The sequence below is a fragment of the Melanotaenia boesemani genome, chromosome 8, assembly GCF_017639745.1.
Source record: "Melanotaenia boesemani isolate fMelBoe1 chromosome 8, fMelBoe1.pri, whole genome shotgun sequence".
Lineage (NCBI taxonomy): Eukaryota > Metazoa > Chordata > Actinopteri > Atheriniformes > Melanotaeniidae > Melanotaenia > Melanotaenia boesemani.
This window is the reverse complement of record NC_055689.1, coordinates 34606317-34628079: the sequence shown is the minus strand read 5'-3', so window position 1 is coordinate 34628079 and position 21763 is coordinate 34606317. Positions and strand designations below refer to the sequence as shown.

Below are 21763 nucleotides of genomic sequence, written 5' to 3'. Positions count from 1 at the left end.
GTCCAGCTTCCATCTTTAGTCGGCTTGATTATTGTAACAGTGTTTTTACAGGTTCTACCTAAAACATCAGTCAGACACCTGCAGCTGATCCAGAACTCTGCTGCTCCAGTCCTCACTAAGACCAAGAAAGTGGACCACATCAGTCCAGCTCTGAGGTCTTTACACTGGCTGCCGGTCCGTCAGAGGATAGACTTTAAAGTTCTGCTGCTGGTCTAGAAAGATCTGAATGGTTTAGGACCAACATACATCAGAGACCTCTTGACCCAGTATGAACCTACCAGAACCCTCAGGTCATCTGGATCCAGTTTCTTATCAGTTCCAGAGTCAGAACCAGACATGGAGAAGCTGCATTCAGCTTCTATGCTCCACATGTCTGGAACAAACTCCCAGAAAGCCTCAGATCAGCTGAAACACTCAGTTTATTTGTTTATTTATTTGAGCGGGACAGTGCATGCCAATGAACAGACAGGCTTATACAGCAGGAATGTAAACATACCAGATTATAGCAGAATGCTAATTTCCATCCGTTGTCCCGGGCGGAGTTTATTTAAATCCAGATTAAAGACCCACCTGTTCTCTGCTGTATTTCAGTAGTTTTTATTTAGAAGTCAAAATCTATATCTGGTTATTTTAAGCTGGAATCATGTTTTAATTTTTTCTTTAACTTTGTTTCTTGCATTTTATCTATTTTATTTTAGCATATTCCTTCTGCTTTTCATTAATTGAATTTTTTAATCTTTATTTATTTTTTGTTTTTTAATGCACCCTGCTGTAACGTCTTATGTAAAACACTTTGAATTGTCTTGTACATGAAATGTGCTGTACAAATAAATTTGCCTTTTGCCTTTGATGCAGCAACACGTCTGGAAAACGTTGGAACAGGAGCAACAAAAGGCTTGAAAAGTAAATCAAAAACACCTGGAGGAGCATTTGACAACTAATCAGGTTAACTGGCAACAGGTCAGTAACATGACTGGTATAAAAGGAGCATTTCAGAGAGGCAGAGTCTCTCAGATGGAAAGATGGACAGATGTTCGCCAATCTGAGACAAACTGGCTTGAAAATTTTTATAACGAAAGTTCAACGTAAAATTGTGAAGACTGAAGATATCACCATCTAAGATGTATAATGTCAACAAAAGATTCATAGAATCAGAAGGAATCTCTGTGTGTAGGGGACAAGGAAAAGGTCAAAATGAATTAATACTGCTTCTTGACTGTTTAGGAAACGCACTTGCAAATTTAGGCTTATAAAACCTAACTTTAAACATGTAATAATTATAATAATAAGAACAATATGAATAATAGTGATACATTTCATTTATAGGTACCTTTCAGGACACTCAAGATCACCTTACAAATGAAAAAAGACAAAACAAAAAAACAAAATATATAATGCAGTAAAAATAGAGATAAAATGCAACAGTCAGCTCATTCCATCCTCAGAACTAAAGGGAATAAAGTAGAGCTGTCAAATGATTAAAATTTTTAATTAGATTAATTACAGCTTTCAAATTAATCACGATTAATCAGCATTCCCAACTATGCCTGAAACTGACCCGTTTTCACTGCATTATATCAACAGAACGAGCCAATCCTACAAATATTTACTGTTAACTGTTTACTGGGTAAACGTCAGATGTCCAAGGGTCAGTAAATGCAGCACGTTCTACAGCAGCATCACCCAAAGTAAACACCTGCTGATAAAATACATCATTGGCTGCTAGTTTTACTAGTTTTTCTTTACTGTTTTACATCAGATGATCACTTTAAATGTAATAATCAGCTCAATATTCCATAAAATATCTACACCTATAAAAGTGCTCCTGTCTGGCCCCCATCAGAACTTTTCTAGAAACGCCCCTGCATAGCTGAAGTATAAACCCTGTCGACCACCAGCAGCTACTGTGTTTGAGAAGGTAAATATAAGACGGCGTGAACCATGAACCGCTGGTTTCCTGCTTCTCAGCTGATCCATAAACACACGCAACGAAGGAGAAAAGCAGCTGATCGCCGACAGCCGTCATGATTCACGTAACATGAGAGGAGAGGGAGGAAGCAGCTGCTGCACAAACAGAGACCACCAGAGACACCAGACCAGCCACGTGGGTGTTAAAACACCATCATCCTCCATGGGGGCGACGTCTATGTGTTGTTCCATTAATGTTCTTTTAATTTTCGAATCCATCCATAGAGCAAGCCGGCTCATCTTTTCCATCCTGTCTCTCCACATGACGGAGAAATGATGGATGTATGAGGCTTGTCATGCCACTGAGCGTTAACTGCATTAAGAATATTAAAATTAGAATATTAAATTAGTGTTAACACATTATTTTTGACAGGCCTCCCATAAAGATGTTTTAGGTGGGAGAAGAAGGTGATGAGAGAATCTGTTTCATGTTAAATGCTGGACGTGTGTGTTGCTTTCTGACTGGTTTCAGCTTCTGTAGGGTGTATAATCAGGTACCAGCCACCTGCATTAAACTCAAGCAGATCTCACACAAACAACTCCTGGTGCTGAGAAAAGTAGTTCACACTGATGGTTTGTGAGGAAACTGTTGCTCCTATAAATGTTTGTCTAAATGTAGATGTTTTTATAACGTCATGGTTTCAATCATTTTTTAAAATAAATTTCTCTAAACTTTTTTCACAGGAACTAAGAATTGTGTTTTCACCACCTAAAGAGCAGGAATTATTTCACCACCCAAAACAACCCTGATCAGGAGGCGGGACGCTTCTGGCAGCTCGTAAGACGTAAAACACAACTTCCTGGTTTTAAAGCACAAGCAGAAACAACGGGCGCCGGCAGGAAGGTGCCACGCTGCTGAAGTTCGCCCTCAGATAGGATGTTCGTGTGAGGACTGTGAAGGTTTTCTTTAAATAAGAGTTTAATAAAGAGAGAAGACATGTTTAACACTCAAACTAAGCATGTTAACGGGTATTATGATGTGAAGAGTGCAAAATAAATCTTGTGCAGAGTTTCTGGAAACCCCCACCCCCGATGTTCACTCTTCAGGTGTTGGTTTAACAATCCTCATCTCCAACTCTGACAGCAGATTAGTCAAACTCTGCCTAAACTTTCAGACACTAATCTGCATCGGATCACCCGGCAGGTCTGGGCCGTTCCACACCTACAGCAGGCAGATCTGCTGCCTGTTGCCTGGCAACCGCCAGCAGATGCTGTGAAGGAAGAGGCAGCCAGAGACGAGGCTTTCAGGCAGGAAACATCTGCACGTAGAGTTTGCAGCCAACATTTACAGCATAAGATCCTTCATCTGGGAACTTCTGGCTTCCTCAGACTGATAAAGTCATGAAAAGTCCTGGATTTGTGAAGAACGGGTTTCAGCAGGTGTTGCAGACCTGGAGGTCGAGGTCATAAATTGGTTTACAGAAACAGGAAAAGTAGAGACGGTTTTTATTCATCTGTAATCTCTTCTGGAGAAACCACCACATCATCCCACGCCTCTGATCAAACACCTCGTTACGTAGAACCCGAGGCTGAAGACGAACTCCTGACCTCTGCGACCCGACAGTGGAGTCGTTTCCAGTTACTGGGTAGGTTGGTCACTCTGTGGGTTACTCAGGTCACTACATTGGTGAGTGGGTTGGTTTACGTTTGGGTGGTGGTACCATCACTGAGGCGGGTCGCTCAGTCAGTGCGGTGAAAACATGCAGCTGGTTAACATTCAGCTGTTTGAAGAGGGTTTCCCAGTAACTCAGAGAACTAGTAAAAACTCTCCGGTCTCCAACATTTGGTCAGGACATTTATATATAAATAAAATAGTTATCAAACAAAATGTTACCAGGTGGATCCGATTTCACTTGTTTATCCATAAACATCTTCTCATGTATCAGCCTGACCTGGAACATTACAGTCATTTAGCAGATGCTTTTATTAAAATGGTTAGTCAGTGGCGTTAACACACTGGAAGCTGTTGATATTTGTCCCCTGGGGGAACCCTGGTCTCCCCTATGGGAGCCAACCAGGAACAGGTCTGCTGATGAACCTGCAGAACTCAGCACTGAGATCTGAGCTGAACAACATTTACTGTAACAGAAATACCATCATCAAAACATTCAGGAGAGGTATCACGTGCATCTGACGACTTTCTGTAGGTTTAAGACGTTCATTAAGACCGTTCCTCTGACATGAGCAGAAGAAATTCTCCGTCTATCAACCACTTTTATTTAGCTGAGGATTGATAAATATGAACAGTCAGAACTCCAGTTTTTACATTTTCTGACGTACAGCTGCATGTTTACCTAACAGTTATTTCTCCAAACAACCAGAACAGACCTCTTACATTTTCATGAGCGTCTGTATGAAGCAGCAGCTCACACGTCTGCAGGTTAACGTGTGAAGACGTGATTCAGACGACAGCTGCAATCATTTTTTCACAGCAGATCAGGTTCAAATTTCTCTAAAACACTGAATCCTGAACCAAAGCCCAAACCGCAGGCCTGTAACTGGACTCTGAGGTACCTTCGTTTCCTCAAACTGTGGTTTTCTGACTCCTCTGACCTGAGGATCGGACAGACTTGATGAAGCAGTAGGATGTAAAAAGTATCTGAAGGAATCCCTGCTGATGATGCTGACATCCTCTGGACTCTCAGTGATGGTGAGGTGGCCTCGGCTCTGCAGCCGCATGTCAGTCGACAGAAACTGAATGCTTCAAACCAACATCTGGCAACACTTTCAGGTACAACATCTGGAGCATCAACCATCAACAAACATCTAGATACAGATGTTTTCCTGCTGAAATCAGACGCTAGAACAACTGAAAAAAGTTTAAGAAAAAACAAAAACCCTGCCACAGAAAAGATGTGCATAAACTAAAGTTGTTCAGATCCTCCTCATCAGGACCGCCTTCTAGTACCGGGTCGTCCTCTTCGACAGGACCGCCTTCTAGTACCGGGTCGTCCTCTTCGTCAGGACCGCCTTCTAGTACCGGGTCGTCCTCTTCGACAGGACCGCCTTCTAGTACCGGGTCGTCCTCTTCGTCAGGACCGCCTTCTAGTACCGGGTCGTCCTCTTCGTCAGGACCGCCTTCTAGTACCGGGTCGTCCTCCTAATCAGGACCGCCTTCTAGTACCGGGCCGTCCTCTTCGTCAGGACCGCCTTCTAGTACCGGGCCGTCCTCTTCGACAGGACCGCCTTCTAGTACCGGGCCGTCCTCTTCGTCAGGACCGCCTTCTAGTACCGGGTCGTCCTCTTCGACAGGACCGCCTTCTAGTACCGGGTCGTCCTCTTCGTCAGGACCGCCTTCTAGTACCGGGTCGTCCTCCTAATCAGGACCGCCTTCTAGTACCGGGCCGTCCTCTTCGTCAGGACCGCCTTCTAGTACCGGGCCGTCCTCTTCGACAGGACCGCCTTCTAGTACCGGGTCGTCCTCTTCGACAGGACCGCCTTCTAGTACCGGGTCGTCCTCTTCGACAGGACCGCCTTCTAGTACCGGGTCGTCCTCTTCGTCAGGACCGCCTTCTAGTACCAGGTCGTCCTCTTCATCAAGACCGCCTTCTAGTACCGGGTCGTCCTCTTCATCAAGACCGCCTTCTAGTACCGGGTCGTCCGTGTCACTTTCAGCTAAAGCTGGTGCAGCGACTGCGTACGGTAGGGCCGACGTATTCTGATGCTCAGTTTGAACTTCATCACGTCGTCTTCACCACGTCTACATGACTAGAAGCAATGATGCTACTTATGTTTAAATATCACCTGAATGAGCTCCTGAACTCTCATAAAATAACATGAGGTCAGCATGTTTATTTTAAACCAGTTTTAGCTACAGTTACAGAACTGTAGAGAATGAGATTTCTGTATTTCAGTCCCCGCCGTTGGCTCCTGGACTGTGCAGGATGAACACCGAGTGATTGGCGAGCAGCAGATGGAGACGCATCAGGAGGCCAGAAACAGGGATGTTTCAGGTTTCACGCTGCAGTGAGTCCATGGCGAAGCTCTGAGTCGCAAAGATCCTTCAGGAGGATTTCCAGAGCAGTCCATGAACGCAGCACAACTTCATGTCAGACAGACACTGAGCCCACTCACTGAGGCAGAGAGCAGCACAAATGGAAATGTGGATGTTGGAGGAAGTGGGGAGGTTTCCACTGAAGTCTGCCTGAAGACAGCATCTTCCTCCTCCTCCTCCCCCTCATTTCTCTGAGAGCTGTCGAGGAGGAGGAGGAGGCGGCACACTGCCGACTCCAGCCTGCCAAAAGCTGCTATTAATAGGAGTAACATCACAGAGGGGATGTAGCAGGATGTTCAGGAGGAGGAGGAGGAGGAGGAGGGTCTGTGGATGATTCAAGGGTGTGATGAAGAGGAATACAAGGAGGAAGATGGGAACAACAAACAGAGGCCAGCTGGAGGATGAAATCCATCTTTTCTGTGTTCTGCATCCATCCCTCTGTTACTCACCTTCTCTGAGGTTCTGAAAGTCTTCAAGCTAATCCAACCATTCTGGTCCTTTCCCACAGGACGGAGCAGACACTGACTGCAAATGTCCCAGACTTCATTTTAGAGATGCTCCATGTTTTTGGCAGACTGTTTTTTAGTGATGACATCAGAATCATTTCTGTCAACTTTCCTGAATTAAACATCGGGTTGTGACATTTTTATGCCAAATGTCTGTTCAAACACGTTTATCAAATGAAGCTACAGCTGGTGAAACAAGTTAATTAAATCCTGTTCCTCCGCCAGCAGTAGCATGATTGATGTCAACTGTCTGAGGGTGAAACAAATTCAAATCCACCCCAGAAACTACAGCAACATGGAGAAAGGACGGCACTGCACCCTGCAGAAACTGGACCACAGTTTCTGATGATCGCACCTACGAAATGAGCTGGAACTGAAATTAATTTTTCTAAGCAACGCTACTTCAGTGAAAATTACTTGTGTATAACGACGTGTCGCTACTATATAACGCTAAGTAACTAATATAGCAGCGTGCCACTGTATAACGCAGTGTCACTGTGTATAACGCAGTGTCACTGCTATATTACGCTGTGTCACTGTGTATAACGCAGTGTCACTGCTATATTACGCTGTGTCACTGTGTATAACGCAGTGTCACTGCTATATTACGCTGTGTCACTACTACATAACGATGTGTCACTAGTATATGGACACAGTGCCACTAGAATATAGCACTATGTCACTAGTGCAGTGGCTCTTAAACTGGGGGCGAGCTCCCCTTTGGGGGGGTGCGGCAACATGACGGGAGGGCACATGCAATTAGGAAAATATGGCAGAGAAACTTTTGTTTTTTAAGTTGGTATCTTGGAAATATTCTAGTCCACACTTCAGACCGATTGCTGGTCTCACCCACCCTCCCACCTCCTCTACCTAGGCGTAGTTCGGGTTTTCTACAGAGTATTGGGAGCATGAGGGTCCTACACAGTATCTTAGCTTTTCCTAGGACTGCACTCTTCTGGATGGAGATGGTTGTCCAGGTATCTTTTCGAGCCACTTCTCCAGTGTGGGGGACATGGCCTCCAGCGCTCCGATAACCACTGGTACTACAGTTGCCTTCACCTTCCAGGCTTTCTCCAGCTCTTCCTTGAGTCCTTGGTATTTCTCCAGTTTCCCGTGTTCCTCGCATGATGGTTCCTCCATTTAATTCTCCAGGTTCCATTGCCTGAGGCATTTACTCAGTGCTTTATCCCTTGGGGCCATCTTCCTGATGTATTCATGGAGCCTGAATGTTTCATCTTGGGTAGTGGCCCTGATGCTCACTAGTCCTCGACCTCCAGCGTTGCACTTAGCATATTGCCTCTGGACACTGGATTTGGGGTGGAAACCCAAAAATCTGTGGTCTGAACTTCCTCCTTTGGCCATCTTATTATGTCAGCGGGGTTTCTGATCACCAGCAGGGCATAGCTGTCAATTGTCCAGATCTTGTTCTTGTATATAAGACTGTGTCACTGGTACATAATACAGTGCCACTGGTATTGCATAATAATGCTGATTCAGGGGTCGTACCGATGAAGGCCGGATTGCAGTAAAACCGCAAAAGTATTTTAGCAATCCATCCTTTCATCCCCATGAAACCAGGGATTAGCTTCCATTAAAACCGATCATGTCTGAGACCAGGTCCCAGGGTGGATCGGTTTGAGACCTCTACCATCTGTGGTACTGCACGGACAGCGTAGCCACGCCACTAGAGGATATGACGTCAGTGTGATGAGCGGCGCCAAACACAACAATAATGGCGTCTGTGAAGAGCTGAGTTGTGGTGCTCCTCCAGACAGTCCTGGCTTGGCTTTTACACCACAGTGCTGCTGTACCATCAACAGCGGGAGCAAGCAGATACGTCATTATCTGTGCATGCGCACAGCTCTGGAGTGTTTCTCTTTAACCATCGCAGAGCTCTCCACAGCGATTTTGTGGGGATGTTGAAGCCTTTCTCTCAGTTTCCACCACTGTTTTCACACCTGAACCGGCTTTGGTGCCGTGTGGACTTAGCCTCAGTTGATTCAAACTTGATTTGGATTCAGTGACAGGAGTTAACTGGGGATAAAATCTGTGTATTCTCTTCTTATGGTGGGTACTAATAATGCCAGCAAAATGCAATCACTGATAAAACATTTAGTACTTTTTATTTTTATAAATATATGATATTGTGAAATGACTTCGTATCATTTCCAGCTGTAATGCAGTAGCTTCAGAAAGGAAGGGACAAAAAGCAGCTGGTGAAAACTCGACTCTAAACATGGAAAATGAAAAAAAGAAAAGAAATTTTGCAGAAACTCAGCTGAATGAGGAGTTGAAGAGCCTCTGGATCTCTGAAGTTTTGGAGGAAAATGTCACAAATTTCTTTTTTAGCTGCTGGATTCAGCCTTGTATAAGGAGACAAACTGGTTTAGTTGGTGTTTCCGTCTCTATAATACACTCAGAGGACTGAATGTGGATTAAAAGCAGAAGCTCAGATGTTCATCGTGTCATCTCTCAGACTTATCAGCTAGAGAGAAGACATCGATACTGTGATCAGGTCTGCTGGATGAAGCTGAAGAGGAGATGCTTGTTCTGGATGTCAGGGAATGCCTCTCAAACCGAGGAGCTGAATGGTTGAAGCTGGTTGAAACAGCGGCTCTACGACTGATAACTCCCGGCACAATCTATTGACGACTGGCTGTGAAAGCAGTCAATGGCGCCAATCGATAGGACTTAATTAAGACTGGCTGCGATCAAAGTGTCAAAGAGCGGAAGTCAGAGCAGCAGGAGGAGCACAGCGCTCCGTCAGAGGCGGCCACGTGACCGCCAAACGTCCAGTCTGAGACCTGGGAACGCCGGCATTCCTCAGACCATGGACCACAGATCAGACCCAGATTTAACCTGCCTCATCATGTCCTCCATCCTGTCCTCTGACGCAGGAATGTCCTCAGGCTGACAAGAACCAAGCCTGACTGCAAACATGTTTTATGATAAATAAATAACGGTTTAAACATTTTTATGGACATTTGTCTCCTCTGAGGATGAGAAATAAATATTTTAGCAGACTTCTGTCAAGTAGTTCTAGAAAAACTGCTTTGGTTTCCAATTAATCTTTTATAGATCACGTCATGTCCTAAAGAATCAGAAATCCAAATAAGGATGTTTACACACTGTAAACTGATGGATGGCGTGTTTTTACATTTAAAATCTGAAACGTTGCCTGGTCTGGTGGGTCTCCATTTCAGCTCCACATTCAGATGCTAGGCTCAGATTTTGGTGGAAAAATCATGAAAACATGGATCCATCCTGGCTTGGATCAACGGCATCTCCATCCCCTTCAGGCTGAGTGTTGTTGCTGACCATGTCCATCCCTTTATGACCACAGGGTAGCATCTTCTGATGCTACTTCCAGCAGGATAATGCACCATACTCAGTCTATTACCAAAAGAATTAAAGGAGTTCTGGAGGAAACTGGGTACCAGTAAGTTGTATAACCATTGCAGAAAAGACTTCTTCTTCATGTGTTTATATTCGTTGCGAGTTTCCATGTCAACCCGTCAGGCTGTGAACAGGAAGAGTAACAACATGAGATGTGAACTAACACCATCTTCAGATGTGATGAGGGTGAATCTTCATCCTTTCAGCTGACAGCACATCATCTTCAGCTTTGTTGGTGTTTCCCAGCAGAGCACATGTACCACACACATGCACGTGCACGCCCACCTGCACTGATACTCGCCACCAGCCAATCAGTCCTCAGCAGCGATGCACACCAGGCCTGTGATTGGCCAGCCCACCGAGGCGGAAACTAAGGGCGACCAATCGTGCTGTGGAAGGTCGGTGACAGTGTGTGCTCTTTCCCCTCGGCTATGTCTGACAGGCAGAGCAGGAAGCAGCTACAGCAGAACCTTCTACAGATTTTCTGCCTTTTCAGGGTTTGCATGAGATGTTTTCTAATTTTCAGCTCATCTGAGTCAGCCTGACAACTATCCACCGTTGTTTCTGTACATTATATAAGAAACATGGACGGGAAGCAGGAGGACATTCTGTCCTGTGTTACTGCTGTTGCATCTGCTACAAAATAATTCCTCAGATATTAAATAAGCTTCAAGTTGGGCATAAAAATTACAGATTACTGTGAATAAACGTTAAATTTCTACTTCTGGTTGCGATGAAAAGTTTGTCTTGTTAAGCCACTTAACTCTGACCTATGAACCATTCAAGCAGAAAAAAAGCTCCTAACTAAACGGACGAACCGAACAACTTAGCAAAGAAGACGTTTAAACTGGTTTAAACCAGCAAAGATCAGACAGTCTGACAGAAAACAGGATTTCAGCAGCAAACAGCTGGTAGCTGGAAACCTGGCTCATCTCAGCATGGAGGCAGAAACTGGACACGTGGAGGACAAAAGAAAAAGAGTCAGGACTAAAAACTATCCAGCAAAGACCTGAACCAAGACCTGAGAGATACATCTGGACCTTCAGCTGATCCATCTGCTGTTGGTCAAAGCCTCATCAGAAATAGTCTCCATGGAAACGTGGCTGTCAAGAAGCCACTATATTAAGGAATGTAAACAGGGAGAAAAGACTGAGGTATGTCACATGACACTGGAACTGGACTGAAGTGGAAAAGGGTCTGATGGAGGGATGGATCCTCCTCAGAACCCGGACCTCAACGGATCTGATGGAGGGCTGGTTTCTCCTCAGAAACCGGACCTCAACGGGTCTGATGGAGGGCTGGATCCTCCTCAAAACCCGGACCTCAACGGGTCTAATGGAAGGCTGGATCCTCCCCAGAACCCAGACCTCAACGGATCTGATGGAGGGATCCTCCCCAGAACCCAGACCTCTACATTATTGTAGTAGTGTGGGATCATCTGGATGGAGAACAGAGCAAAGGCTAAAACATCCAAAAAAGAACTTTGGAAAGTCCTTCAAGGATCCTGGGGAACTGTTCTTGTAGACTATGTGGAGGATTGGTGGGAACTAGTTTAGATATTGTTCATTACTCAAGTGTCCAAGGACAGTTATTCATATTTAAAAAATGTTAATGACAAACATTAATCAGAGGGAACCACTGGAGGAAAACTGGAAAATAGAGGCAAAACACTGGTTTCAGTCTCAAGGCTTTGTTAATCTGTCCATGTCCATCTGGACAGAGACCACATGTCCAGATTAGACAATGAAGGAAATGAAGGATCGGTCTGATCGCCCGAGGAAACATCTACAAATGTTTTGCCTTCATTTTGTTGGTTTGCTTTCACAACATCATGCAGTTAATACAATTGCTCTCTAGGGGGCGATATTTCCCAAAACGACCAATGGCCACGAAGAAAGGCTCACTGATTGGCCAGAAGAATGAAGCAACAGCAAGTTTTTACATTCTTGTGGTTTCTGTTTTAATTTGATTTCAAACTGAATGAAGTTTCCACCAAAATGTGTCCAGTATGAGCAGCCACCAGATATCCACCATCTTTGGTTCACTGGGTGGTCCGTTTGCTTTCACACTGCAAGCAAATCGCACCAGGTTTCACTTGCAAGTGATCCGAAACCCCCAGTTTTCCAAACACGAGTCCAAACTAACCGTACCATCCATGGAAGCGACCCAAGATTCAGTTAAAGTGGACCAAACAGCACCGGTGTGAATGCATCCTTCAAAGGTTCAGACTGTGGCGAAGAATCAAGAGGCTCAGACCAAATATTCACTTTGAACTACTTAGAAAACTCTTCCTGGTCATTTACATTTATATTTGCATGTTTCCATAAATCACTGCGGCTGTTTTCCGGGGAATATAAATGAAGCCAGATCGGGACTTTTCCATAAAAAGGGATACTAATTACTCCCATCTAGTTCAGCATGATGATCTGAAATAAATAAAATCTCCAGATGCGCCAAAAAAAAAAAAAAAAAACTGAAACGTGAGCTGTGATGAAAGTGCATTATGGGAAATGTAGGAGAAGTTTTCATGCTCCCGATAAGGAGGAGATTCAACGTCAACTAGACTCAAACATCTGGACCTCACTTTTTAAGAAACTTCTGCTTAATCAAATGAACCCCAACGCCCACGCCGTGACCCCACCCCCAGCTCCTCCTCCACCCACCTTGCAGCCGAACATGAGGGAGATGGTGCTGTTGGTGCAGGCCACCTTGCAGTGGCACAGCATGGGCGAGAAACACTCCACCTTCTTCATGCTGGGGGACATCTTGTCGGCACCGGGGCAGTTGGCCGCCAGCCGCCTCCTCAGGGAGCGCTGCCGGCTCCTCCCGCGCCGCCCACCTCCCCCTGCACCTCCTCCTCCTCCGCCTCCACCGGCTGACTCTCCATCTCCTCCTCCACTGCTGCTGCTCCCTGCTCTCACCATCCGCCCTCATTCCTCGCGTCGCTCCATCGCGGCGGGGAGGAAACGACTTCCAGAGCTCTTCCTTCATCCAGGGAGAACCTCTCCCTTCCTCCTCCTCCTCCTCCTCCTCCTCTGGTTGGATATATTCTGTCCCTCAGTCTCCCTCTCTTATCCTCCTCTCTTCTGTTCTTCGTCTCCACTCTGAGTGATGATGAGGAGGCGAGCCGGAACGACTGAGCGCTGCTGTGCGTGTTTGTGTGTGCGCGTTTTCTCTGTGGGAGTGTGATTGGTCTCTTGGGAGGGGGGGAGGGGGGGGTCACATGACTCATCAGAAACGAGGAGGGTTGAACGACAGAGAGCGAGCGAGAGAGGGGGGGGGGGGGGGTCCTGAGGGAAGGTAGAGTGATGTAGGACAGAGGAAGAGGAGGAGAGGAGCTGAAGAGGAGGCACAACAACAGGAAGAGGAAGAAACGGGACAAAGAGGAGGAGGACTTGGAGGAAAAGGAGGCGTCACATGGAGAGAAGATGAAAAGGAAAGAGGAGGAAAAGAAGCAGGTGATAGGGATGGAGGGAGAGGAAGAGGAGGAAGTCTGCTGTCAAACTCTTCAGTCATGATTTAAGCAACAGGAAGCTGGACTCTGATTGGCTTTATGTACTCCACAGAGATCTGAATCCATGTACACAGACCTGGTTCTGAGCACAGACCTGGTTCAGGGTACACAGACCTAAATCCGAACGCAGAGACCAGATTCCATGCTAGGGAGAGCTGAATCTGAGCGCAAGGACCTGGTTCCACGTACGGAGACCTGGATCCGAGAGCAGAGAGCTAGTTTCCGAGTAGACCAGAGTCTTCATCACATACATTTACCTGCAGACGGACAGACCGGTCCAGACCAGAGCAGACCAACCAGACCAACTCAAAGTTAGATCAACAGACCAAGACCTGAACAGACCGGCAAACTGGCTCAGTCTGACAGAATGGACCAGCTGACCCAGACTGGTTTCAGGGGTCAAAACCAGACCACCAGCAGATCTCGCATGAAAGCAGGTTTGGACTGAACTTGGACTGAATGAACGGGAGAACCGTGTCATAAAGTCACCAACTGATGTGTGAATATATTTCTGGGTTTTATGGAGTTTTCTGAGGCAGTGGTGGCGTTCAGGACCTCCCCAGATACTTTCATGAAAACTGGGAACACTGGGATTGAACCAGCAACCTTCCAACTGGGAGACGAACTGTTTTCATCTCCTGATCTCCAGACTTGTTTTAGTCAGACTGGTCCCCCATTTTCTGAGGCCACAAGCGTCTCCTGTGGACCAGATACGGATCCCAGCTGTCCATTAGCAGCTGGAACTGGTTTTTGTGGTGTGTTCAGGTGCTGTTTGTTCTGAGAAGACTTTTCATCACCCCCGGTTCTGGATGTCGGATCAGTTTATATATAAAAAAAACAAAAAAAACAAACTTATACCCAAGAAAAGTGTTTAGTGAAAAATCTGAACAGATCAGGATTAAACCGGATTAAACTGAACGGATTAAGGACATGAAGACACTGCGTCTCTAGTCCAGAACCTCACTAGAACCAGACCAGAGCTAAACCTGAACCAGACCAGAACCGAAGTTATGGATGGACTGACTGAAGGTTGTTTACATTTTCTGATGAAATCGGTTGATTTGGATCAGGAAGCAGATCAGAGACCTCAGAGTGAACAGGTCCAACAGTCTTACTGGTCCATCTGGTTCTGATAGGTCTGCTTCTCTGCTTGTCGACAGCACACACACACACACACACACACATCCGCCCACCGTCTGTCGCTGTCCTCCGTGGTGTGTTTGAGTCATTCAGGATGAGGAGGAAAAATCAGCTCTCTGTGATGACGTTTAAAACAAGAAATCAGTGGCTTCACTGATAAATCTGATCGTCTGAGTCAATAAACAATCAGATCAGTTTTCAGTTTGACGCCTTCTCAGTTTATAAAATGTCTTTTATTCAACATTAAACAAAGTCTTCAGGTCTGAGTGGGAACTGGTGAGTTTAATGGTGAAAATGTTCATCCAGCACATCAGAGCATCTGACGAGTCATTTAACCAGCTACAAACCCTTTTAATCAGTCCAGTCAGAGAAACATCTGTGGAGGTGGCGCCCCCTGCTGGACTCCATCGGTCATGTGACCACAAACCTCCAAACAAGCTGTGACATCATCAGAAGGTGCTGAGCTGTTCAAACCATCAGAAACATGATTAAAGACCATCATCAACGGGAAGTCCATCCGCTGGGTTTCCTCCCTCAGACTGGAAACAGAACTTCAGCGTTTAATCAGAGAAGAGGCAAGAGGCAACCCATAACCACACAAGCTGTGAGCAGGTGGCCTCCTGAAGGGGAGGAGAAGCTCAGACTGCTTTGCTAGAACAGACTGGAGTGTGCTGCTGGATCAGTGAAGGGATGACAGAGGGAGCATCACAGCGTCTCACAGACTACATGCTGTTTTGTGTGGACACTGTTGTACCGGTTAAGACATAAGCTGCTATGCCAATAATAAGCCCTGAATAACAAGGGAGGTGAAAGACGTCCTAAATAGGAAGAAGATGGCTTTTGAAAGTGGAGATAAGGAGGAGTTAAAGAGAGTCCAAACAGAGCTCAGGGATGGTCTATAATCAGCAAGAAAGACATACAGGTTGAGTGAAAACATCAAGGAAGTATGGGAGGGAATGAAAACAATCACGGGGAGCAAGAAAGAGACTTGAGTTATTGGAGGGAGCGTTGAGAGGGAAGAGGAATTAAACCTTATTTTAACAAGTTTAATCCTACGCTGCCAACCCCCTGTGATTCTACTCTAGCTCCACCTGCACCGGACTCCCAATCACGGGTGGACCTTTGCCCCTCCACCTCCCTCTGCTTCTCCTACCATTCGCCCAAAGAGACCTGTTTTGGGACAGTTACCTTCCCCCTGTTCTCAATTGCAGTATCCCACCCCCACACCTGACAAATCCTCCTCACCTCCACCACAGCAGTCCTCCAATCTCCTCATTTCACAGGACATCAGGTGAGAGGAGAGCTGAAGAGGCTTAACATCAGAAAAGCAGCTGGCCCTGACAAGGTGTGTCCCACATCTTTTTAATGAGACCCTAAGTCCGGGTATAGTCCCCTCCCTCTGGAAAACATCATGCATCATTCCGGTTCCCACGAACGATTAGGCATCCTCAAAATCCCAATGACTTCAGACCACCGGTAACAGTTAACAGTAACTTCACACATAATGAAAACCTTGGAGAGGTTATTACAACAAAGGCTGAAGAAACAGGTACAACATGCACAGGATCCTCTTCAGCTTGCCTATAGGGAGATGGTGGCGGTGGAGGTTGTGGTCCTGTATCTTCTCCATCGGACTCTCTCCTACCTGGATAAAGCAGGCTGTGCCGTGAGGGTTCTCTTTTTCCATTTCTCATATGAATTTAACATTTTCAGCCCCTTCTGTTGCAGGAAAAGCTCACCAGCATGGCAGTGGAGCCACACATTGTGTCCTGGATCAACTATCTAACAAAGCAACTGCAGTGTGTGAAGATGGGAAACATCTCCAGCACCGTCAGCAGCAATGTAAGATGCTCCTCAGGGGACGGTGCTGTCCCCAGCCCTGTTCACGTCGGATTTCCCCTACAACTCTGAGACGTACCATGTGCAGAAGTTTTCTGATGATACAGATATTGTATCCTGTATTAGAGGGGATGAGGAAGGGGAGTAAAGGATGCTGCTGGTGGATGATTTTGTAAGCTGGTGTGGGAGAAACCAGCTGATGCTGAATGTACTGAAAACAAAGGAGATAATAGTGGATTTCTGGAGGAAGACCTTTCTACAACCTGTCTGCATAGAGGGGGAGAAGGTGGAGACAATGACATCTTATACCTGGGGCTCCTGCTGGACAACAAACTGGACTGGACACCGAACACTGACCTCCTCTACAAGAAAGGTCAGGTGAGGCTGTATTTTTTGAGGAGGCTTGGATCTTTCAACATGTTCAAAGTTACTGAACAGGTTTTACCAGTCTGTAGCTGCCTGTGTGCTTCTGTGAGCTGGGGATACAGTATCATCAGGAGGACCATCCATCGGCTGAACAAATCATCAGGAAGGCAGGCTCTGTTGTGGGGCTGAAGCTGGCTCCTGGGGAAACAGTGGCCGAGCAGAAAACACTGTCCAAACTTAGAGCAGTGATGGAGAATACCAACCACCCTTCCACTCGGCCGTCTCTCAGAGCAGGTACAGCAGCAGACTGCTGCCTCAGTGCTGCTCCACAGAAAGACGGAGGAAGCCATTTGTCCCACACGCCATTAAACTATACACCTCTGGAGGGGAGGGGGAGAAAAGAGACGACCTGACCGGCTGGTCAATGTTAAACACCTCCAGCAGGGGGCAGCAGACTGCCCGTTTATCTGATGTGTTTCTATTTTCCTCCAGGAGCTGAACTACCATGACCAGAAGAAGAATCTGGATTCACCACTTTCAGCACACATCCACCCAAACATCCACCCAGCAACAAATCCACCCAACCCACCCGCATAAACACCTACCCAAACATCCAACCACTAGCCAGTGTTGGGGTAGTTACTCTAAAAAAGTAATTAGTTACTAGTTACTCGTTACTTCTGTAAACTGTAATGAAATGACTCGTTACTACATTTGAAAAGTAACGTCACTACTTATTACTTTACCATTTCTTGATTCACCGTGTCGACATGGACAAACATCGTAGCCGAATCATCGCTGCCTGTCTGCAGAGTGTTTACTGTATATTATAAACAAAATGGTTTTAAACCACAACAACAACGTCCCTGTCTGTGGGAAGAAATGGACACACTTGTCTCATCATCATTTTATCTATTTTCTAAACCTGGACGATTCAATCGTCAGCAGGGGGAGCATGTCTCCTACAAGGCGGGTCGGCTGGCTTGTTCAGGCGGGTCGGCTGCTTGTTCAGGCGGGTCGGCTGCTTGTTCAGGCGGGTCGGCTGCTGAAGGACTCCTTCCACTGACCAGCGAGCAGGATCTTTCACCACAAGTTTGCACTGAAACTGGACTGAACTGAAAATATTGCAAATATCGCCACTGACCAAAAGCCCGTTTCTCCGACTGTCCAGCTTCATTTTCTTTCTCTTTATTTGGCACAAACCAACTGTCTAAACATCCACCCATCTACCTAAAAAAACTCAAACATCCACCCACCTACCCGCAAAAACACCTACCCAAACATCCACCCAGCCACACATCCACCCACCTACCCAAACATTCACCCAGCTACACATCCACCCACCTACCCAAACATCCACCCAGCTACACATCCACCCACCTACCCAAACATTCACCCAGCTACACATCCACCCACCTACCCAAACATCCACCCAGCTACACATCCACCCACCTACCCAAACATTCACCCAGCTACACATCCACCCACCTACCCAAACATCCACCCAGCTACACATCCACCCACCTACCCAAACATCCACCCAGCTACACATCCACCCACCTACCCAAACATCCACCCAGCTACACATCCACCCACACTTCTGCAAACACTTGCTTATGACTGAATTTACAGGAGAGAAACGTCCTTCAGGACCTTCTCTGATTGGTCAGACGGTTTGTCATGGTGGTGATGAGTTCAAGTGTCATCAGGAAAAAGATGGTTCAACTAAAGCTCATATTAAAGTCAAACTGAGACGGAGATGAGGAAGTTTTCATGTAAAAATGGCTGACTCCCTGACTGAAAATACATCACTGTGGTAACCATCTGCAGCCTCCAGGCCTTCCTGTATCACAGATCAGGCCACGCCCACTGAAACGCTGCCACCTGAGTGGCTCTAACAGACCATCAGGTGTGTTTGTGTCCCACAGGATGGACTGGCAGCGACTCCAGTGTGTGTGTGTGTGTGTGTGTGTGTGTGTGTGTGTGTGTGTGTGTGTGTCTTTGTGGGTGGTCCCTGATGGCAAGGCGTTGCCCTGAGGTAGGGGAGGTGGGTGGACTGAGGGCCATGTCAGGTCACGTCTAACCTTCAGCATCGTCTCAGTGCTGCTGCCTACCCACAATCCTCTACTGACAGGCTGCACCAGAAGGTAAACAACAACACAGGTCGTTCTCTCATGATCTAATCACATATGTGTATTTTTTTCTCTTTTATTCATTTAAAGAAAGGGTTGATAAATAAACAAACTTCCTGGATAAACGGAGGAAAAATCCTCCAATGCAGACGTCTGCTTCCTTTAAGAGTCTACTCTGATTAATGATGCAGTGCCTTCTGTCATCAACACGCTGACAGCCATCAGTTAACTGACCAGTTGTTTTATCAGCGTGTTTGAGGACTTCCTCCTAGCATCCTGTGTCTGTGATGCTGTGGTCTGCACAGGACAAGAGGAGCTTGTTTTCTGTAAATATAGAGGTGTTCTTATTTCTTTTATACATTTTAGATTTTTTACATATTTGTGTGCCTGTTACATTTTTATTTTTTTTATTCATGTGTGCTTAAGCCAAGGGACTCCTCAAAATTGCTTTATGCTTGCATAATGACAATACAGATCTTGAATCTTGAATGAGATCATGGAGACAAGCGGCTGAAACGAGTTTCCTTCAGAAGGTACTCGGGTTGAGTCGGAGATCAGGGGATATTCCTACCTGGAATGATACCCAAAGCGCTTTACATCATACATCACATTCACACACTCACACACTGATGGCGGAAGCTGCCATGCAAGGCGCTCAAACACGACCCATCAGGAGCAATTTGGGGTTCGGTGTCTTGCTCAGGGACACCTTGACATGAGCTCGACTTGGCCGAGGATCAAACCGGCAACCCTCAGGTTACAAGACGACCGCTCTACCCGGCGTGGCTCAGCAAGGCATGTCTTATTTAGATAAGACATAGAAGACTCGTCTCAAAAAGACCTGGGGTAAGACCTACAACCAATGAAAACTTTCTCCTCCTCATGTTGTCATGACAGAGAAACTGATTTGTGTTCACGGATTAGAAGGTTTTTTGAGGGGCTGCATGATGAGTTCCTCCAATACGCTCTCTTCTCTACTCTTTATTATATATATTTTACACATCTGCTATTTATCCGCGGGCATTGTTACCGTTGCTCTGTCAAGTGAAGTTGAACGTGCATGTGGGTAGGGGCGTGCATGTTAGTTGTGTTACACCAAAATCTGTGACCCATCAGAATCTGTGACCAGGGGGGCGACAGCGTACATTTCTCTGCATGAACGTCTTTGAAGACAAGTGAAGTCTTGAAATCTTGTTTTAAGTCTGAGTTCATTATACATTCAGAAATTGTGACCTAGATCCTCCCTCTTACAGTCTGGACTCTTCTAACATAATATTGGATATTATGGACAGCTGTGAGAGAATCGGGGAGCTTCATAACAGGAGCAGGACCAGCCCAAACAAGCAACTATACACAGAAAAAACAAGCCCAAAAACCTGCAACGGACAAAATGTGCAACGTGCAACTGGTCTGCGTTTTTCCTGACTGCTACCATGAAGACTGCAAAAGTTGTGCTAGTTAAAGTAAAAGCACCTCGTCAGATTTTAACTCCAGGTCCATATGGGACAGGTTCCGGGTCCGGATCCAGACTGCGGTCCGCCTGTTAGTGACCTCTGATCTAGAACATTACATGCTGTATTTACTGACCCTTGGACATCTGATGTTCTGAATGCTTTGGCATGCACTAAAAACGGGCAAATTTCAGGTATATTCGCAAATAGTGATTAATCGTTCATTTTAAAGCTGTGATTAACCTTATTAAAAAATTTAATCGGTTGACAGCCCTAATTACATTATTTTATAAGCAAATGTAAACCGTTCGCCCCCAAGCATACCATGGTTCAACTGACAGCAAACTAGAAAAAACATTCTTCAGACTAGTAGGAATTTCTCATCTGCACCTTAGAGAAAATTCCTCTGGTAGTCAAGAATGTCCACATTGCTGGAGAATTAGCATTAAGGGGAAGACCTATTTCACAGCCAATAAGACGTCGGAGGGATGGAAGACGGGTTCGGGGCGACCACAACAACCCCTCCCACCTGTGGAGGAGCTCGATGAGCATCGCTGCCCGATGATGAGGTGCATCCCAGGGGGTCACGGCTTCAGAACCGGGCCCAGTTGACTGCAAAGTAACTCTATAAAGTCCACCTACAGCATCAGATTGCAAAGCCGGACCTGGAAATAGAAAACTTAAAGCTGGAGTTCGAAATCCATGGAGACAAGATGTCAGTGAACGAGGACTTTGCATAACGTAGTGTTTCTCTTTTCAGGAAATGAAGCATGAAATGAAGGAGTCTGACAAAAATTCCAGTAAAAATCTGGAAAATTAAGTTGTCATTTTTTGACAGACTTCATCACGCATACGGTGAGAGAACCTACCAGGCTGTTTCTGTAATAACCTACCTAGATTACCGCTTAGTAAGTTAATATAGCCAGATAAACCAGTAAGCCCGCTTTATGGAAACCCCCTGTGGTGAGGAGGTCACAAATCCAGAGGGAGGCTGGAGAGGAGCTGCTGCTCCTCACAATTAAAAGGAGTCGACTGAGGTGGTTCAGACACCTGCTCAGGATGCCTCCTGGTCGCCCCCTTTGGAGGTTTTCCAGTTAACACCGGCCTGAAGTCGATGTCGGCCTGAATTCTCCGATCCACCTCACCTATCCAGAGGGAGCTTCATGGTCCCGTGTTCACAGATTCTACGTATCATGCAGGTTTAAAGCAAACAAAATATGCTGATGCTGAATCTGAGTGAAATATTTCCATTAGAACTCGTATATATAAATACTTATGATTTAGTTTCTACTTCAGACGCAGCGTTAGCTACGCCTGCACTGACAAGTCTGATAGGGAATGAGCTTCCTTTGCTACTTTACCATGTCACATATTTGGACATATTTTAGTCTGGAAAGATAAAAAACTGTAAATCAGCAGAGACTACAGGAAGTCCTCCACCTCAGACAGCTGACCGG

The 21763-nt window shown here is 46.0% G+C and overlaps 2 protein-coding genes across 16 annotated transcripts in view; both read right to left on the bottom strand.

Annotated features, from left to right (window-relative positions):
- The window catches only part of LOC121645098 (zinc finger protein 420-like), a 1096702-nt gene that overhangs the window by 594966 nt on the left and 479973 nt on the right, over positions 1-21763 (bottom strand). The window lies entirely within an intron of this gene.
- The window catches only part of LOC121645089 (discs large homolog 1-like protein), a 117346-nt gene that overhangs the window by 53543 nt on the left and 42040 nt on the right, over positions 1-21763 (bottom strand). Inside the window, exon 1 of one of the 15 annotated variants that reach the window (XM_041993413.1) lies at positions 12528-13002. The exons of the other annotated variants lie outside the window; for them this stretch is intronic. Coding sequence (XP_041849347.1) covers positions 12528-12788 — 261 coding nt within the window. The 5' untranslated portion in view covers positions 12789-13002. Of the gene's footprint in view, positions 1-12527; positions 13003-21763 lie in introns of those variants that run through there. 15 annotated transcript variants of the gene reach the window in all.